General features: G+C 39.8%; 1 protein-coding gene across 2 annotated transcripts in view; it reads left to right on the top strand.

The window, feature by feature from the left end:
• The first annotated feature begins 2,560 nt into the window (after positions 1-2,560).
• LOC101860799 (bromodomain-containing protein 1) overlaps positions 2,561-21,245 on the top strand; it is a 48,612-nt gene continuing 29,927 nt past the window's right edge. For both annotated transcript variants that reach the window (XM_013080650.2, XM_005095033.3), the window contains exons 1-2: positions 2,561-2,691; positions 20,232-20,994. In XM_013080650.2, the coding sequence (XP_012936104.1) occupies positions 20,314-20,994 (681 nt within the window). In that variant the 5' untranslated portion in view covers positions 2,561-2,691; positions 20,232-20,313. The remainder of the gene's footprint in view (positions 2,692-20,231; positions 20,995-21,245) is intronic.

Genomic DNA, 21,245 nt, shown 5'->3' with positions numbered 1-21,245 from the left:
CACACACACACACACACACACACACACACACACACAGAATCACACTTTCATGTACGTATGACACTGCAGCGTTTCTGTTGCACTCCATCACAGGAGCGAATGCTGAGTTATTTGAAGACACCAAATTCAATGCCTATGGGCATTTTTATTATCCTTTTTTTTCCAGTAGAGGTTTTTAGGCGCTCGCAACATGAACAGCATAAGGTCATATCAGTGCCAAGGGGTGGGTGTCAACAGAGAAGTCCTAACAGGGAATCAGACTAACTCTGCTCACCTCTCTAGCCTCAACTCAACAGCGCAAAGTCTGCTTCGACTGTCAAGGCACCCCGGAAATAGCAGTTCACAAGAGTGTGACTGTGTGACAAACATATCATTTTAAAGAAGTAGAGGCAAAATGACGACAGTAAGGATTGGGAAAGAAAAAGCAGTAATTCCCTTTTGCAGTTCAGGCACAGTTATGGAGCATGACATGAATCAGTCCACTTACAATTACAATTCTACTGTGCATAAGAACTCGAGATGTTAATGCCCCCCCCCCCCGCCCTTTGGGAATGGCCTAAAGACACTTCAGTCAGTAGCACCGCTCCGGGGGTACACATAACATATTATCCACCCACACACACACAAACGCACATGCACCCATGCGTACAAACGCACACGCAGGCCCACGCATGTACACACACACACACACGCGCGCGCACACACACACACACACACACACACACACACACTCACACACACACACATAGGGCCTACACACACATAGCACCACCATTACCACCACCTCAGCGAGAGGCGGCAAAGATTTTGTAGATCTTTAGAAGTACATGTATCATCAGCATATTATCACTCATATAAAATTATATTATTCCACATGCATATATACACACACGCTCCCCGTGTGGTTCCCGGCTCCCGGGGTCCTGTCGAAGAGACAGCTAGGGGAGCAAAGAATAGGGCCACTGTATCTGTACCGCGCATGTTGTAGAAGGCGACTAAGATTGGTTGGGCAAAGGGTTAGCAGCCCTTTCCCGTAGGAAAAAAAATAAAACAGCTACAACAACATAAACAGCAAAAACGACACGATCGCTAGTTCTGGAAGATGCACAGGACAGATTTCGCTGGAGAAATGTTGATGGCCTATATGCTCCACTGGGAGTTTAAAAAGGGCAAGACACACACACACACACACACACACACACACACACACACACACACACACACACTCACACAGACACACACTTATACACACAGACACACACACACATACACCCACACACACATATACCATGGGGGCTCTCGTTTCCTAGAGGTTAAGGTGTTCACCTCTCTTCAATAGGTCCCGGGTTCGAATCCGGATAGCGACGGAAATTTTTCTTCTCTAAAATAGTTTCATTTCACCTCATTTTCCTGCTCTCTAGCAATGTTCTGTTCTGTCGTCTGCTTTCGCCTCCACTTTCTGTCCCTACCCTCTCATCTGCTTTGCTCTCTCATCTGGGGGGGCTCCTGACTCTTTCTGCAGCCTTTCTGCTGCTGGCTCCTTCCTGCTACTGTCTTTCATCCACACCCCTGATCTCACAGTAGGAAAGACCTACACCTTGCCTTCTCGGACAAGGGCAAGAAATCTCGGAGGTCCCCTGTGCAAGTTGCGCACGTTAAAGATGCCTTAGTGGTCCAAAATCGATAAAGGTAGGCTTCGGCCGCCACAGGGGCAAAATAAAAAAAATTCTTACCAACTGTAAATGTTTACTGTGTCCCACTCGCTCAAGTGGCCTTATGTAGCTGTGAGCGCCGTAAAACACGCGATCACCCCCCCCCCCCAAAAAAAAAAAGAAGAAACAAAACAAAAACAAACAAACAACAAAACAAAACAAAACAAAACAAAACCACAACAAAAAACAAACAAAACACACTAACACCCGTGTAAACCCACATTTAAGTAAATGATGTATGGTGAGGAACATACTCAGAACAATAATTTACTAACACTCTCTGTATACCGTCAGGCGCAGTCGACCTCACGCTTGCCTGCCCCTGGCCACGTCCTCCAGCTTCTGCAAATCCAGGCCCTGGGTGATTGTCTCATTCCTTATATTGTGTCTCTAGGCACAGCTTCCAGTTGGTCTTCCTCGTTTTCTTTTTTCCGTTGGCTTCCAATGCCACGACTGAAAGGGCAATTTTGTCTTTCAGTATTCTTAGAACATGTCCTAGATATCTCCATCGTCTCCTTTTTATGGTTGTGTTGACATCTTAATTCCAGCGCTTTCCATGCCAACTCTTCATTATTTGTAATACATTAATTCCATTTTAATAGTGAAATTCTTTGTAAACATTTTGTTTGGAAGCTTTAGAAGTCCATGTATCATCAGCATATCACTCACATATATTATCACACACACACACACACACACACACACACACACACACACACACACACACACAGAAAAATGAGGCCGGAACAGCTGCTCCGGCTTTATGTATTCGACACAAGCTATAGCCGGTATCGAGTGTACTTTAGACTCGATTATCTAGGAAGTGACGACGCTTTCTCTTTTCTTGTGCATGCGCAGAAGTTATAGTGAAGATTGAAATGAGACGCCATGGATGCTTGGCTTGGCCACTCTTTGTGTAGAATATAATATTATTGCAACGAGGAGTTATCGCGCACGGATATAGCAGTTTCACTATATGGTATGTTTAGTTCTAATGCATTGATGTGTTCATGCAGAGTTCTGTTTTTGCTATACATCGGCTTGCGCTTCAAAATGTAGATTAGATTACCCCTTTCCATTTTGCCTTTGCTCAGACTGAACTCTACTGTTGTTGAGTTGTCTCGCGGCGAAGTGTTTTGGCTTGGCTTGAACTTACTCTGTTTTGTTGTCAATTTTCTTTTTATAGACATTTTACATCGTTTTAGTTGTAAAGTAATTAGAGTGTATATTTAGATCTACATGTCATGCACCACCATTCAATTCATGAGTGGCTACTGTTTGTGCTTTGCGCAAAGTATGAGTGGCAGCTTGTTACTTTGTATTGAAAAGTAGTCTAGTCTATGGAGTCCGATCTTCCCTCTACAAATGGAGTCGGAAATGAGTGTTTACAAATTTAGGCCTAGACTCTAGATCTAGATCTAGAAAAGATTACTCCATAATCCTAGCCGTGCTGATTGGATTTTCTATTGGCTGGATTGTACTTTACTGGACCACCCGTCTCGGCCCGTGATTACTGCACACGCGTAGCCTAACTACGCTACGCACTCATAGTACTCTACGTGCAGACAAAAGGTAGGCTAGTTCCGTGGGCGACTTCACGCACGCACAGTGGCGACTGGTGAGGCGAGGTGAGCGAGAGATGGTGGTTGAGGGTGGGCTGAGGAATTAACTTTGGTGGACCTCCGTGTATCATACCAACAGTGGGGAGGGGGGCTTGCCCCCGGAAACTATAATAAAGAGAACACACAAATGCGAAACAATAACATAAGCGGACAGTCGTGTTTACATTGTAACAACAGTGGGGGGAGGCGGGGTAGACCTAGGTTCTTCTAGATCTATGGCCTAGATCTAGTTTCGAGGCCAGCTTAGATCTAGATCTAGATCTAGATCTAAATGAAGATTGCGAATGTTTTTGTGATGAACAATCGTTTTTCCTTCGGCCTTCGGTTTTGGAGTTGGAGGAATCACAATTTGAAGAATGACCCGGTAACCGCGAACTAAGTCAAGAAGTATCAGACCCGGTAGGGGAAGTCTTTTGTGATTTCGGAAAGTTTCAGCGCCCAGACCCGGTAGTGTAGGTGTGTGTGTGTGTGAGAGAGAGAGAGAGAGCAGGGGGAAGTGCTATGCTAGCATAGTAGCAAAATGTATGACACACCCCAGTTGGCAGGAGGGAACGAGAGAAAGATAGAGTGGGAAATAGGTGGGGAGAAAGAAAGACAGACGAACAAAGAAAAAGAGAATGCGAGCGATACACATAAACAGAGGAGAGAGAGAGAGAGAGAAATAGAAATAAATAGAGAGGGTGACTGCTCGATTGAAATTATGACATTGTTCTTTACTTCAAATTGTGATTCCTCCAACTCATAAACGGAGGAAAAACGATCGTTTATCGGAAAGACATCCGCAATCTTCATTTAGATCTAGATGTAGATTCTAGATCTAGGCTAGCCTCGAAACTAGATCAATGTCTGTCTGTCTAGATCTAGAAGAACCTGGGTGTACCCTGAGCCAAGAGGCCGCTGAAACTTTCTGAAACCACAAAAGAGTTCCCCTACCGGGTCTGCATACTTTATGACTTTGTTCCCGGTTACCGGGTCTGTATACACTCCCTTTGAAGAAAAGAACAGTGTCATAATTTCAATCGAGCTTTATGTATGTGTAAACTGTTGGAAATGTTCTAACTTTACATCAGTCGGGGTGTCCGAACCGCCACTTTCACTCTCTGCCTCGCGGTCAGGCCTTAGATCTAGATTCTAGATTTTCTATGTCTGATCAATCTGAATCGCCCCAAACTCTTGCTACAACATTTTCATCAAAATCTGAGTCATCTGATTTGTCATATGCTTGTTTTTGCTCAAATCCATCGTTATTTCCTTTTTCGAACTCAATTGTGTTGCTTTTCAACAAGTTGAAAGTGTCAGTAACGCGATTGCACTTCTATCGGCTCTAATACTAAAACTACTGGCCCGAAAAATTTCGTTTCAGTATCAAACGAAAGAAGAAACTTTTTGCAATAACTATGCAAATAAAAATCTCGGCCCCAGAGTCTCATCAAGGCGAGACGTCGTTTCTAAAGACGCTAGGTCAGCGCGGGCGGTTCCGGGCGAGTCAGGGTGGAGCGCGTAAGGGAATTCCAGGGCAGTCCCTGGCGAGTTAGGGTGTAATGTGTTAACATCACCTGAAAGTCATTAGCCTACTATATTTACACTCTACTGGAATGGAGCAATAAATCTTGAGAGAAAAGTGACACGCCTGTTTCGAAGTTGCCAAATTTATAGATCTAGATCTAATAGAAAATGTATAGATTGATTCTATAAATTCCGCTTTTGTGGTTGTACACTGCAGAATTTCAAAGGTGTGTAAACAGTGCGCACAGCTAGTGAACGGAAACCTCACTTGTTTACAAAATGTCATCTTAGAAGATGGATTTTCACAAGATTCTGTGTGGACGGAACAAAGCATTTTGGAAACGAAGTGGATAGCCGTACTTAAGTACGGCTAGACTGAGAGTCTAGCTGTACTTAAGTACGGCTAGACTGCCAGTCTAGCCGTACTTAGATCTAGGTTTGGCCCAATCGACTCAATCCTGTTAAGTACACAGGTCTCATGAGATCTAGATCTAGTTATTATTCAGGTTCAAATACGTGCAAGTCAGTAAGGCACCTTTTGGTTTTGTCTGAAATACAAATACTTTAGGCATTGCAAACTAAAATTTTCATTTACAATTCAGCCATCAATATTAAGTACGGCTAGACTGCCAGTCTGGCCGTACTTATCTTAGGCCCTATTTACATTAGTCATTAGAAAACAGGAGGTTTAAAATACATGCACTGTCATTAAGGAACCTGGTTTTGTCTCAAATACAAATACTTTAGGTACTGCACACTAAAAATGTATATTTACAATTCAGCAGGCCTATTTTTTGTAAATGGTCAGTCTAGCCACCATATTAAGAATAAGTACGGCTAGCCTCTTCCTTTTGGAAAAACCAGGGAAAGCAGTTTGCATGGATTTTTTAAAGGCCGGCACTATTTCTCCCAACGTTCGGGAAAATAAAGCTGGGCACTATTTCTCCGAACACTCTGAAATCACATCCTTTCCCGCAAATTTAGGATATTATAAAGACCTATAATTATAGTATAGGCCTACCAAAGATTGTTCGTATACAATATGGTTCAATCGGTCCAAAAAAAGTCCGCAGTAAATATTTATATAAAGAAATGCTACAGTTCCAAACAGTTTTTCTCTAGAGATAGATATTATGACGTGTTGCCTATGAAGGGTGCTGCTCTTAAACTTAATGTGTTGTGTTCACTCGTGTGCTATCTAGATCTAGATCTACGGAGGGTTAATGATAACGACACATAGAACTAGCATCTGCGTTTGTCGCAACTGCGACCAATCAATCGTGGCTCGATTTTTTGGCATTTTTTGGTCCCCAAATTGGGGAATAAAAGTCAAATAAAAATAAAAAAAGAAACCAGACCTCTTAAGCCTCTTTACTTTTGAAAGAAAGTTCACTTAGCTTCACTTTGTCTCTTTCTCACTTGTTGTCACCACGTTGATTTGTTGAATACGTTACAGTTACTTTTATTTTTCCCTCTTTGTGGTGTTTTATTAATTTGTTAGTGTGTATTTTTTTCTTTCTTGTTATTGTTCTGTGTTGTTTTTCTATCAATTTTTTTGTTGGGGAAAAAAGGGGGGTGATGTTGTATAGTGTAACGTCATTTAATTTGATGTTCCTATCTTCATTAGATTCTAAATATATATACATGTATATTATATATAAATTTAAATGTGTTATGTTAGAGCGTACGTTCCACCAAAACCGATTACATGTACTGACACTGGCAGGCCCCTTAATGTGTGTGATTCCATAATTTACATGTAATATCCTGTACTTTGTTTTAAAATTACGCACATTTAGGGTTAAAACAGCCAATCTTCTTCGGACAGGTGGACTCACGCCCTTATTTGTTAATTTTTGTGGTTGTTTATGGGCTGTTCTAATTTTGATTTCATTCGGTTGTGAAACCTTTCTTTTTCACGTTTTTACACTCATCTAAAAATCTCTAGACTAGCTCTTGAAAATTGAAAGAGATATGACCTAAAAATTTGGTCCTGTGTGTGTGTGTGTGTGTGTATGCATGTGTGTGTGTGAGTGTGTCTGTGTGGTAGTAAGTGTGTAAGTGGAGAGTGAGGAGCGTGTGTGTGTTTGTTTTTCGGGCTTTATTTCAGCCTTTTATTCAGTAACAGTTTAAAGTATACAAAAATAGAAACACAGGATCCATTCACTCCAGGGCTCATGAGTCGTTCCTCTCTTTCAGTTTCACTCATTCATTCAATTCCCGTGTTCTCTCCCGCGGCTCATCCCCGTCCATATGACTTTTACACCCCATCCCCTCCCTCCAGGCACACACAAAGAAAATCTCACTCATTCCCTTGCACCCTGCGAACCATGGACAATAATATTAGCAAAACACTGCCTTAGCCACATTCCTTTCGTTCGTGAGCTGTGGACCAGGCCAGGGGGGTCGGTGTCGTCGCCTTGTAGTTGCTGTCGCCTGTGGATACACTCGTACATTCTTCCTTTCACCTGCTCTGTCACTCACACTGTCTGTCCATCCACAGCTCAGCTCGTCATACGTTCAAAAGTTGCTCACTGATCATGTTTAGTTAGTGTTTGTATAAGTTTGTGTGTGTACATGTGCATGATGGTGGTGGGTGGGTGTTACAGAAGTTTGTCTGTAGGCGGGCTTGCCATGCGGTGTTCCTTCCCAGTCCCAGACCAGAGGCCAGACTCCGGCCGCCAGAGGCAGAATTAAAGTTGGCGCTGAACTCTCGCAATAAGTAGGCCAAAAATCACGAGACCGGAAGCCGGAAACCGTTCGGAGAAATAAAGATCGGCACTATTTCTCCGAACGTTTGGAGAAATAGTCACTTCGTTTTTTAAAAGTTAGGTCCTAGCCACATGGATGCTGTGGACACCTTCAAAGTTTCAAAGGTGTGGGTTAGGTAATAAGGGAGGAGTTTGTCCACAAAGCCTCCCAAGTCCACTTTTATATTATATAGATCTAGATTCTCTATCGTGGGAAAGAAACTAGAGGGGAAGCAAGACTAATAAAATAATACTAATAGCTAAAGGAAGTTGTAGATTTGAACCTTTTTTTTTCCTAACGAATGATGCTCTACAGCAGTGCATGTCAACCTTTTTATAGCCAATGCCCACTTTTGCCACCTTTTTATGAGTCTTAAAATGAAAATACCGCTCACATATTATCCCATCATCATCATCATCATCATCATCAACTTCATTGCCTTTCTCACCCTGCACCAGGGTATATGCCACGGACAAACACCTTCCACCTTTCTCTATCCTGGGCTAGCCTCTTGGTGTTATTCCATGTCTTCCCACTTTTCTGTACATCGATTTCTGTGATTCTTCTCCAGTTTCCACGAGCTCTTCCCCTTGATCTCTTACCCTGTGGGTTCCAATCCAAAACTTGGATCTACAACAGGGAACTGCTGCTTTTTCTTTCTTATCCTTACTTTTGTCATTTTCCTCTACTTCTTTTGTATGTTTGTCACTCTCTTGTGACCTGCAATTTCCAGGGTGCCTTGATAGTCGAAGCAGACTTTGTGCTGTTGAAGCTAGAGAGGTGAGCAGAGTAATTCATGATTCTCTGTAAGGACTTCTCTGTTGACATCTACCCCTTGGCGCTCATATGACCTTTTGCAGTTGCGAGCGCCGTAAAACCTCTACTAAAACTAAACTAGTTGATAGAGAGACCTTCTATTTGCCATAGGAGTTTTATAGGTTTTCCAGTTATCACCAGTTGTCAAATATCACTGAATATTTTTTTTTTTTAATGACTGTAGTAGAAGGTTCTACCCGGTCAGCGCTTGCAGTATTGGTCATTTATGATTTATAACTGATCATACACTGCGTTGTCCTGTAACATGATTGCGTGTGTGGCTGATCAGGCCAATGTTCATGTGAAAATGCCACCTTGGGTATGAGGAAACAGCTGAGTTGACCAGTCTGTGGTTTTATAATAATGTCCCTTTCACCCATGTAACACTGATGAATTCATAGAATGAGTAGAGAAATACGTTGAAAGAGTGAAAAAATGGATGGGGGAAAACAAATTAATGCTGAATGGAGAAACAAACCATTCTATTTGGGAGTTCAAAAAACCTTTATGATGTGAATAGAAGCCAGCTAGAAATTGAAAATACTAACTTTTTCCAACAAGGTCAAGAATCTATGTATCTTTTTAAATTCAGATGTGTCCATGAACAACCTAGTAAATCATGTTATGCGCACGTACCTTGATCTCAGGAGAATTAGTAAGATAAGGCACCTTATTTCAACCAATGTTGCATGCATGTTATCTGGCTCTCTTGTCTTGTCAAAACTTGACTACTGTAATTCTGTTTTGTCTGGTATTTCATGTGAACGAATGAGGAAATTGCAAGTGGTCCAAAATAACACCGCAAGACTAGTGCTGAAGAAAAAGAAGAAAGATCTTGTGCATTAAAAATGTTAAAAGCTCTGCATTGGCTACCAGTTGATAAAAGAATCCAATATAAAATTTCTAACATCTGTTTTAAATGTCTTAACGATTAAGTACCAACCAAAATTTGACATAGTAGTATAGGTCTTTCAAAGACAAACCAAGAACTGAAAGAGCGTTTCTCCATAGATGTAAGCAACAAATTTCAAGCTTTGGAAAACATTACTAAATCGGAAGAACTATGGAGCAAAATGAAAGACTCAATTATGGAAGCTGTGGAAGAAAATATCCCCCCGAAAGCTAAAAAAGGTAATAAAAATGGATGACCCAGGACATATTAAAACTAATGGAAGAGAGAAGAAAGGCAAAATGTAATGTGGAAAAGTACATCTTAAACAGGGAAATAAAGAAAAAATGCAACGAAGCAAAAGCAACATGGATAAATGATCAGTGTCAACAAATGGAGAAGAACTCTAACCAAAACAAAGACAGCAAATACATGCTTTCCAAAATCAAAGAAGTAAGTGGGATAAAAGGATGCTCAAATACAGGATGCATAAGATCAAAAGGAGGAGATATTTTAATGGACAACAGGGATGTCTTAAACAGATTTTCAGAATATACAGAGGAACTTTTCAAAGATAACAGAGGAGAAAAACCGGTAATGAAGAATGAAATAAATGGACCACCAATACTGAAAGCAGAAGTACAAGCTGCCATTAGGAAAATGAAACAAGCAAAAGCCACAGGGCCAGATAATATTCCAGTTGAAGTGATTGTATGTATGTATAGTATAAGGTTTTACAGCGCTCGCAACTGCTAAGGTCATATGAGCGCGCGAAACACAAGTTGTTCACCTCTGCGAAAGTTCACCTCACGACTGGCTAACTAATTTACTTTAAAATGCTAAAAAGTTAAAATATTCAAATTCGGTGATTGTCGCGCTTGAAGACCTAAGCACTGAAATAACAACAAGGCTCCTAAATGCTATTTATGACAGCGGTGAGATCCCAGAAGATATTGTGAAGTCAGTTTTTATAGCTTTACCTAAAATACCAGGTGCCACTGAGTGTGATAAGCATAGAACAGTTAGTCTTATGAGTCATTTTACAAAAATATTGCTGCGAGTAATAATGGGAAGATTGAGAAAAGGTGTAAGACCAGAGATATTTAAAACGCAAATCGGCTTTGTTCCTGACAAGGGCACCAGAAATGCTATATTCACCTTAACAATGTTAATGGAAAGATGTATTGAAGCTCAGAAAGATCTGTATTTATGCTTCTTAGATTATGCAACAAAGGCGTTCGATAAAGTTAGACATGATGAGCTATTTAGAATACTGGAAAAGCTAGACCTAGATGGAAAAGATCTAAGAATTATCAGGAATTTGTACTGGGACCAAAACGCTGCTGTACGAATTAATGGAGAATACAGTGAATATAAGCAGATTGGGCGAGGGGTGAGGCAAGGATGTGTTATGTCACCAGACCTCTTTAACATGTACAGTGAAACAATCCTTAGAAACATAGAGAGAAGAATGTCCAGGTCTCAAAGTAAATGGAGAAAAGATTACTAACATGAGATATGCAGATGACACAGTTTTGATAGCAGGCTCAGAAAAGTACCTTCAATCACTTCTAGATACTGTTGTAACAGAAAGTAACGTAAAGTTAAAGGATTATTGTTGAATGTAAAGAAAACAAAATGCATGGTAATATCCAAAAAAAGCAGTAAAGCCTAGTTGTAATCTCATTAGCAAAGGTGAAAAGATCATAGTCCAACAGTTTAAATATCTAGGATATATGATAACATCTGATGCCAAATGTTCCTCAGAAATAAGATGGAGAATTACAATGGCTAAGGCTAGTTTCGATAAAATGAGCCTGAGCCCAATCCTGAAAAATAAAAACATCTCAATGAACACCAAAATGAAAAATCTGAAAAGCTATGTTTGGTCAACCATTCTATATGGCTGTGAATGCTGGACAATCACTAAAGACAGTGAAAATAAAATAGAAGCAACAGAAATTGGGTTTCTTAGGAGACTGCTAAGAGTATCGTGGAAGGAAAAGAAATCAAATGAGGTAGTGCTTGATGAAGCCCACTTGGGTCGCTCAATGTTAAAAACAATCAGGAAACGACAAATGCAGTTTTTGGGACACATAAATAGACATACGGGTCTTAAACACCTAGCTCTCACTGGCAAAATTGAGGGCAGACGAGGCAGGGGAAGGCCCAGAACAACATACTTGGGTAACCTAAACAAATGGGTGACAGGGAAACATACTTTTTTGAGAGCATCCGAGCAAAGGAATGAATAGAGAACCATGATTGCCGATGTCTGTCGCAGATCTGGCACTGGATGATGATGAACGATAAAGCCCCATCCTATCTATCTGAGCTTTTAACACAGTATGTTCCATCTCGTCAGTTGCGGTCATCCACAGATGCAAGAAAATTCAGAGCCCCTAGAAAGAAATAACGATCTTTTGGTGAGAACAGTTTCTTTCTCATTTTTTGGCCCAAAAATCTGGAACACATTGCCTCTGGATCTTAGAGAAACAGCAAATTTTGATAGGTTTAAGCGACTGTTTAAGACTCATTTTTTTCAATTGATAGTAGTGTGTGATTTTTTAATATACATCATGTACATATATTTACATTTTTTCACTGTCCTTTCGTGTATAGTTAATGTATGGTTGTGAAAGTTATTCTTTATGTGGTAAAACTAGTTTTTCTTGCTTCTGTGAAATATTTTTTTTTGTGTGAAAGATTATGTGATTGGTGTAAAGCGCTCAGAGCTTATAATTATACTAGTATGGGATAGAGCGCTATATAAATGTAATCTATTATTATTATATTGTTTTTCAATGCTACTCTGATTTAGAAGTGTTTTTAGTTGTTTTCCCATATACTTCATGTTTGAGTGTTGCAGTTGAAAGATGACAGTGTGAGCTGTTTATACTATATTTAACCATTTAATGGTTTAAAGAAGCTTAAAAATGTGTTATTTAAAATTGCTTTGAGAGAAATGATCCATGATGATTTGGAGACAATAAATTTTGCAAGGCTCCTTGCTTATTAGAGGGGAAGTGATGTCATATTATCATGCTGTTTTATGAAAATCTGGAAATATATCTGTCAGTGATACAAAAGCATGTTACTTTGCTTACCTGAGGTCAGTGTTGCATGATCACCATTGCTCAAGAAAGAGGGGGGAACTTGTCTTTAGCTTTAAGCAAAGAATCATAATGGATTATATGAAAGGGAAGGATTATGCTTGAACACAATTTATGGCTATGGTTAGTATTTTAGACTAAAAATTAGCTGCTCCCCCTGAAGACTGTTCGAGGACCCTTTGTCAGAATTTTTGCAACTTCATGTTTAGGAGGAATTATAGTGGTAAAAGATAAAGCAATAGAATATGAACACTATTTCTAAATCTTTAACCTGTTTGTCAACTCAATCTGCAACCCACTCATGATCATGAAGCCACATGGACCTAATCTAATGTCTTATCTAGATCCTTCCTTCACCTGTCTTGGCCCAATAGCAGGGACTACCCACGGTGTCTGAAATTTTTGATGATTGTAACGATGGTTCCAGTAGGGAACGGGATGGAGGGTGCACATGTCCCCCGTTCCTCATTAGAGCAGAGGAAGATCTATTAATAGAACTGTATCAAAGAACACTATCTGACAGTTGTAAAAACATGCCTTCTCAATTGGTTAATCACTCCCACTAGACATATTTTTAAAGTTGTCATTTCGCTCTCAGTTCCTAGGTATGCATCTAATCTTTCTTGAACCTCTACTCGTAACAGTTTTGTCATCATCATTGTCAATACTTGTGAATCTCTAAAGCAATGATTGTAATTGCTGACTTTTATCAACAATGCATGTTTTAATATTCATGGTACTTGAAAATTTAATGAAAAATGAAGCCTCTTGAACACTCTGCCTGGAAAGAGAAACCTGGTTCCAAGGTTAACAAATCATCATAAAGGTAACATGTTAGAATAATTTGATTGTTTAAACATCACAGCTCACTTCCAAGCACACTTTTAAAAAATGAAAACTAATCAGATGGTGTCAGTTTGATTTAAATGGGCAAAGCGGGGAAAAACAGTTGCTCTATTTCCACTAAGTTTGTATTCTATTGTGAGTTGTTTGTAGTGTTTTTTGAGTCATAAAATTTGTGTAAACTATGTCCCTTTCATCCACGTTTTTGGCTTCCGGTTAATCCAATTATGTTTTGTCTTTGCATTGTTCATGCTTTCTTCTCTAGGCCTTTTTCTGTTTCTGGCATGTCTTTCAATTGATAGTAACCCAATACCCAGATTTTGTTATTATTGTTTCTTGTTCTCTCTTGTCATTTCTCCTCTATTAGATTTCAAGCAAATCACAATGATGTTTCCTTTAGTATAGTATCATTGAAAGAGCTGGACCCCTTTTCCCCAGCAAAGCCAGGTGAAAATGGAAGTCCCACCCGCTCAGCCAAGTCCTGTGAGCTGTTCCCACTGTCTTATTTTGTCCAATTAGCCTATTACGTCTTCTGAGGTCTTCTGACCTTTCTGTTTGTTGGCCGTTGCCACATTTCACTTATGTCTTAGCCAACAAGTACCAAGAGCTAGTTTGGCCACCTTGTGATGAAGTGAAACTTTGGAGTACTATTGGAACATTGTGTTTGACATAAAGTTTGTTTTTGATTTGAAAATCATTCCTATTTCCTGTTAAAGGTTCTGGTTAAGTCTATTGGAACAGTGTACATGTAGTAAAAATGTTAGTGGTCGAGATATGTATATATTATTCTTTGTGGGAATTTATTCATGTTTTGCTTGTTCTCCCTGTATAGTGAAAATATCATGAGACGCATAGAAGAAATGCCAGGTATCTCGATAGGGGGACATAATAACATAATATAAACAGTCTAAGATATGCAGACGACACAGTCCTAATAGCAGAAGAGGAAGAACACCTACAGAATATATTAAATGTCATCGTACAAGAGAGTGACAACATGGGCTTAAGCCTAAACATCAAGAAAACCGAAACAGTGGTAAGCAGAAAAACTCCAACCCCAAAATGCAATATCAAAATCAATGATACCACCCTCACCACCCTAATGCAAGTACAACATTTTGAATATTTGGGGACCATATATATCATCAGATGGGAGATGCCGTACCGACATTAAAAATAAAAGCCGCATTTGCCAAGCAAAAGCAACCTTCCACAAAATGAAACATACTCACAAACATCAATCTGTCACTGGAATCGAGAAAAAGTGTACTGAAAAGTTGCATCGAGCCAATCCTATTATACGGGTGCGAAGCATGGACAATCAATAAATAGCTGGCTGGAAAGAACAATTGTGACGACAGAGTTGTGGTTCATAAGACGCATGTTGCGTATCCCATGGACAGCTAGAAAAACAAATGAAGAAGTCTTGGTTGAAGCAAATTGCAGAAAACAGCTTATGACGAATATATATTTACGAAAGCGACAGGCAAATTTCATCAGACACACAATGCGGAAAGAAGCGTTAGAGAATATTGTAACAACAGGCAAGTTTGATGGAAAGTGAGGCAGAGGCAGACAGAGGGAAAAGATACTGGACAAGAGGACAACTTGGCTAGGAGCAGCAAGAACAACAGACACCATTGCTGCAACGCAAGACAGTGAAGTGGAGGTCCATGATCGCCCATGCCAGTCGGTGAGGCACCGGATGATGATGATTCATGTTTTGTTCTTACAAGGAGAACATTAAATAGGAAAGTTTGGAGGTTGTATCCTTGGGTGCAGTGTGCAATCAAGAATTCATTTTGTTCAGTTTCAAGTCAGTAGTGTTTTCTATCAAAATACTTTGATCACTGTGGTTCAGAACATTATATGCAATGCTCACGTGCAAGTCGCCTTGTTTTTGTCTAGGTTTTGTACTGGTGAGTACTATCGTGTGTGCACACATGTGGAACAGAAGAGCATTCTGTCGTTGATGCTTTGTTTCTTGTGTTGAATGATTTACTTTTTTTTTTTTTTGGGTGCGTGCATGTATACATGATGTACTGTTGATTGGTGGGTAGTCCAATGTCCTGTCAGGATTTAGTTCGCATTCAGCTTGTTTTTTTGTTAACCGTAGCTCAAAAATGTCTTTCACACGCTCACTTCAATGTGATTGACACCAGTCCTGTAGTTCTTACTCATGGGGTCTTTGGGTTCAAGTGTTCAGATTTCCATCGTTCCTCTTAACCATAAAAAAGGTCCTTTTCTCTTTGCTGCATTTAAATTGGCGTGTCCATGTCAATGAAACAAGGAGAAAAGCTCTAAAGATACTAACTCAGACACTTACTATCCTTCACTTTTATCAGCATGTAAAAGATTGTGAGCTTAGCTGGCAACCAATCACAATTCCTGCACAACAAGCCAGTTGATGTGTAGAAAATATTTTTTTTATTCGTTGCAATATGAAGCTAATTGTATTTTCATCCTCTATGTTTCATGATCATGCTGTTTATTTTTCTTTTTACACTGTTATGAGTCTGGTAATTGTTAATTGTGTGTGTATATTATGTATGTGTGTGTGTGTGTGTGTGAGTGAGTGAGAGAGAGAGAGAGAGAGAGAGAGAGAGAGAGAGAGAAAGAGAGAAAGAACTGGTCACTATGGGCCCCTTCTCTTTCCATCATTCACACACGTGTACACACTATCTTTCTGTCTGTCTTTTTCTCTTTTGTGAAATGCAATAATTTTAGATTCTTGATAAAAGAGAAGAATAGGGAGCTTTTGCCTGTAAGACCTGTCCTGTGGTAATGGGAGCAGATTAAGTTCATCTGCACACATGTTCATGTATTTTGGATTGTTGTTACCACTTTTTTGGTTTTAAAAAAATTGCTTTTTTCCTGCACTATCGTCTTGTGTTCTTAAAAAGTTCTGTATTCTATGGATCCTACTCTCATTCCATTTTATTGAGTCGTGCTCAATGTAAAATGATGACAAGCTTGATATAAGTAGAAATTGCTTGTTATGTAATTTTGAAAGAATTACATATTAGAAGAAAGTTTGCTGGCCATGACGTTAAATCTCATTGTACAGTTCAGTAAGCTGGGTGAAGTGATGTAACCGGGGCCAGCCGTAGTAATGTTAAGATTTTGATATTTTGATGTAAAAGGAGCGGGTTACTTGATGTTGCATTGCTCCACGTGTATAGGTTTAGCTGTGTATTTTTGGCCCCTATGAATTTGCGGTTGTCTAGCTTGACAGTTGCCATAGTCACGTGGCTTCTGACCTTGTGCATACTTTTGCTTATGAGGTGTTAGTGGATTGAGCCAAGATCAAAGTTTTCAAAAGCAACTGGAGACACATGTTAGTTGTGATGAACAGACTGTTGATTTTGATATTTTGCCAAGAGGGACATGGGCATGGGTTTGATTATGATATATTCATGTCATGTCTAAGTGAAGTATATAGATGATTGGCGTTTTGAATAAATGTATTTATGAAGCCTTACGAATTACTGCATGCTGAGAAAGTTCGCACTGTGTGTATTTTTGAAGTTGAGACTTGCGTCACATGTTTACTATTCAATATGTGAATAAATTTTAATAATTTTGTTTTCCCTGCACTCTAGTCTCATTTTGTTTGCATCTTCCTCCCTGATACACGCGCACACAAGCAAGGGCATGTACACGCGCACTCTATACTTTCGACTACAGTTATTATTACACACATACATATCTTTCCCTTTATCTCCAGGGCCCTCGAAAACCATTTTCTCTGCCTCGGGACAGTTAGTAAACTGTATTTCCCTGTGTGTGTGTATTGATTAAATTGATGAAGTGCAATTGAGTTTGAACGTGCCAAGCACCCTTACTATAAATATTTGGTTGTATCTGATTGAATGAAAGTGTACCCGCATCCTGATGTCACCCCCCCACCCACACACACACGCACTGACTCACACGCATACAAATCCCATTTTAGATTCAATCTCAGAATTAAATGTAATTGTGTCTGAAGATAGGCAAGTGTGTCTTCGTTGTTGTGTATTTCATATTAAGTTTAACCGCGAATGTTTCTGTGGGCGCACTCAAGAGCCCGATTTACTCTTAGCAATCTTGAGAAAAGGTTTTTTCTGACACACCACTAATTTGCGAGAAGTACACATGTCAACTTTCTCTTGGAGCGTGACCTGGTTTATGAATGGGATGTCAGCATCGGTGACAATTTCTCAGACAGAGCAGGTGAAGCAGCGTTTCCTTTCGCACCTTGTCAACACGTGTGCGTGGGGTGGTGGGCGTCTAGCTTGTTCATGTACTTGTTTGAAGTATGCCTGTTTATATATGGTATTTACATAAACATGACCTTTCTTTTTTTTGTATCCCAAATTGGGTGGTTGTCTCATGTGCATGCTTCCATTGATGGGTGGTTGGTGGGTGCTCAAGTGTGGTTTGCTCCTTTGCTGTCAAACATTTATCGTCCTTATCTGTGTCTTTGTTACTCTCTTGTAACACCTCTAGTCTTTGGTACTTATATCATGACATTGTGTTGCAAGTGCTGTGACATGCTTACTTTTAATAAATAAATTGTAGCTATGAACAATGTGAAATGTGCTGTGCGATTTGTTGGTCTTTTGGTTTGGCTAGTGTATGGATGTTGGCAAGCTTTCTCTTTCTTTACTTCTTTTTTTGTGGCAAGTGTTTTACGGTGCATGTACTTGTTACTGAATACGGTCATATGAGTGCGCAGAGGCTTTTTCTGTAGGAAAAAGGCCTGTGAAAATTTTTGTTTGACAATGAGCTCATTCTTTTTTTCCAAGAGCAATGCATTTTGACATTTGATGTTCAAGTTTGTCTTTCCAAATAAAACATATCAATTGGACCTGCAGAGTCTTATTTTGCTTTGCTTTTTTTATTTATTTATTTTTTGTACACTACATTGCGGATTGCCTCCTCAGTCATTGTACTGTACATGTTTAGGCCAAAATAAGTGATTGGTTCGAGAGTGTTGCTATCAAGAGTCTAGGCTTTATCATACTTAATGTTGAATGAAAACAAAAGGAAAAAAGTAACGACCACTGGGAAAAATATTGTGTGTGCTATATATTGTGCTTTTTGATTAGGTTGGACCACGATTTTGCTGAATCAAAAGGATTGGTTGATGTTCTGATGTGTTAGTTCTTGATATTTTTGGTGTATACACTGCAAAGTTACTTTATGTGTCGTATGATTTCATGCCCATGCCGTACTTTTTTCAGCTTTATTTTTCTGTTTATTCAGAGCAGATGGGAATGTTTTTGACACTTGTGTATTGTGTGATTGTTCTGACATTATAAGCCCTCAAGTCACAGCAATTTAATTGTTGAACACTATTACCAGTCCCTGGGGTTCCTAAATTTTTATACCACCCCCACCACGTTTGTACACATTTCCCGTGGGGAAAATTTATAATGCATGTGTATAAGAAATTTTGTTTCTTTCCCCCTCAAAAGCAATTACAACGTATGTGTGTTGCACTGTCACTGTGTATGGTGTTCTATGGGTGATTTGATAGAGTTTCAGAGGCTCAAAAAAGATAAATAGTCTGAGGAAAGAGTCTAGGTGTTCTCGGCTGGGCGCCATTGATCGACTTTTCTTTTTTGCTGCTACTTGTGTTCACTGATTGTTGTTAAGTTTAACTTTATTCATCACATAGAATTTCAGGAGTAGGACTTTCCGGGTAATAGTAAGGAAAACTCAGAAAGCCCCATATATGTAATATATATAACGAGTTGTACTTTAAGTCTCTGCTTAAACGCATTGTGCTTGGAAGGGCTCTTTATATTGTGTTTACAGAAAGTTTCTGAGTTTACATGAACCTGTGCAAAGGGAGGAAGGGATGCAATCATTTCATTTCCTTGTTTTTTAAATTTTAAGTGACCTTCCTTTGGAGGTTGGGGTGTCACTTTTGCCAATTACGCGACGTGACGTAACGTAACTGTTTTGTAAAAGATTTCCAGATTGCGGTTATGAATTATGAATACAAAGGTGTTGAGTTATGAAAAAAGCAGAAAGACCGATTCACTGTTACACTGTGCTGATATGCACTATAACCATAATTTGTCAGGAACAGATGAGGAAACTGTGGGTGAATAGTCATAAAAAAGACCACATGGCCACCCTCAACTGCCTGTCATTTATTGCAACTCCGTAAATGCTTGGATGATATGAAGCATTTTGAAAGACTTTTCTCTAGTGGTTCTTAGAACAAGCATGTTGTTTGTAAGTCGGTACACGTTCTTTGAGCTCACCTGATCACTTGGCTTAATGTTTAATTCTGTAGGCCGATCTAGTGTTCTATGTACAGCATTCACGCATCATGTTCCAGTTCATATAGGCTTAATTAAGATTACAGCCACCCAAACACCAGTGAGACCCTCTAAAAGACACATTTTGAGTGACCAATCAAAAGACTCCCCCCACAAATCGCTTGCCCAGTCCTAGACCCTTGTGTCCGTGAAAAGTTGGGTGTGAAAACACTGTCCGTCACTCTCTTTGTTCTGTGTGAGGGGCAGTCTGGTCAAATATCTGGACTGATTACCTAGACTTATGCAAGCTGTTTAGGTTGTAGTGAAAATTTCCTTTTGTCAAGCTTTACTTGTCGGTGTGTTTCTGGACTGAAGTGTGTGCTAAAAATAAATGACTGTGCGTTAGTATGTTTATTTTATGTACATGTAGTTAAAAAGCCTGTCGTATGACGAAAGTGTGCATTTTAGGGGAGTGTGCGTTTGTATTTTGTGCATAAAAGTGATTACTGTACCTTAAAAAATTGTCTTTTGTTCCTTGCAAGGCAAGGGACACTACCTATCAGGGAAAAAATAGATCTGTTTATAAAAATGGGCCATGGCGTGGTCGATGCACCTGTTTGACCGCAGCTGACATGCAGGGGATGAAGAGGAATAAATGTATTATTTTTGTTTTTTGCAATCATAGGATGAATATCCCTAATTCAATTTTTTAAAATCCCCAGGTTTCTTGCATTTCAAGTTTCAATCTGAAGAGGTTAGGTCTATTGAGAGCTCAAGGAATGAAGACAAGCTAAATGCTTCAAGATGGTGCTAGACTTTGATGTGAAGACATTCTGCCAGAACCTACGGGCAACTAAGCCACCCTATGAATGCCCAGTGAAGACATGCCGCAAGGTGTACAAAAGCTTCTCTGGCATTCAGTTCCACATGCACAACCACAACCATGACTGTCCTGACTCGCCAGGTACAGGGGTGGCTGCCAGTCCTTCAGGCGGGGGAAGAAAGCCAGGCAAAAGGAACAAGAGCAGCAAGTGGCACCCGCGTCAGGCACGCCACTCCCCTTCTCCCCCAGAGTTTAGCCGCTCTCCTCAAAGAGACACACTTAGCTATGTTGAATCTCAAAGACTGGTTGAGATTGATTTTGATGGTTGTCTGAGAAGAATAGACATCTACCAGCCTCTGGAAATTATCTCGCAAGACGAAATTGAGAACCAAGACAATACGGAAAAGGAAGAAAATGCTGAAAAAAATCCATCGGGCAGACCAGTGCGTAACCTTGAGAGTAAAGCTCGCAAGGAGCCGCCAGCAGTGGGCAGCCTTCCTCCCGACATAAATCCCAACAAGCTTCCAGAGCCCACCGTTAAGGTTTTAGATGAGTATGTTAAGCCCAACAAAGTAACATCTAGAGGCACCTCGTATTACCGTTATGTGGAGAAATCTGTGGAAGAATTGGATGAAGAAGTTGAATATGACATGGATGAAGAGGTAAGTATCACTTTCTTAGTTTCAAGGTAGAACGAATATAACTTTTGTGGCTGTAAATTGACAACAACGGAAATCTAATTGTGTTTGAACTAACGTAATGCGATCAGGTGATCATTGGTCTTTCAAGTTTGAAAATTTGATGTAATTGTAGGTCTTTCTCAGACTTGGAATACTAATGTTCATAAATAGAAATGTTTCAGTCTTCAAGGATAGACTAAAACACCAAAATTGCTTACTGTACTGTGAGTGCA

Source organism: Aplysia californica, unplaced genomic scaffold (genome assembly GCF_000002075.1).
Source record: "Aplysia californica isolate F4 #8 unplaced genomic scaffold, AplCal3.0 scaffold00094, whole genome shotgun sequence".
Taxonomy (NCBI): domain Eukaryota; kingdom Metazoa; phylum Mollusca; class Gastropoda; order Aplysiida; family Aplysiidae; genus Aplysia; species Aplysia californica.
Note: the sequence above shows the minus strand (reverse complement) of the source record. Positions and strands in the feature narration are given on the sequence as shown.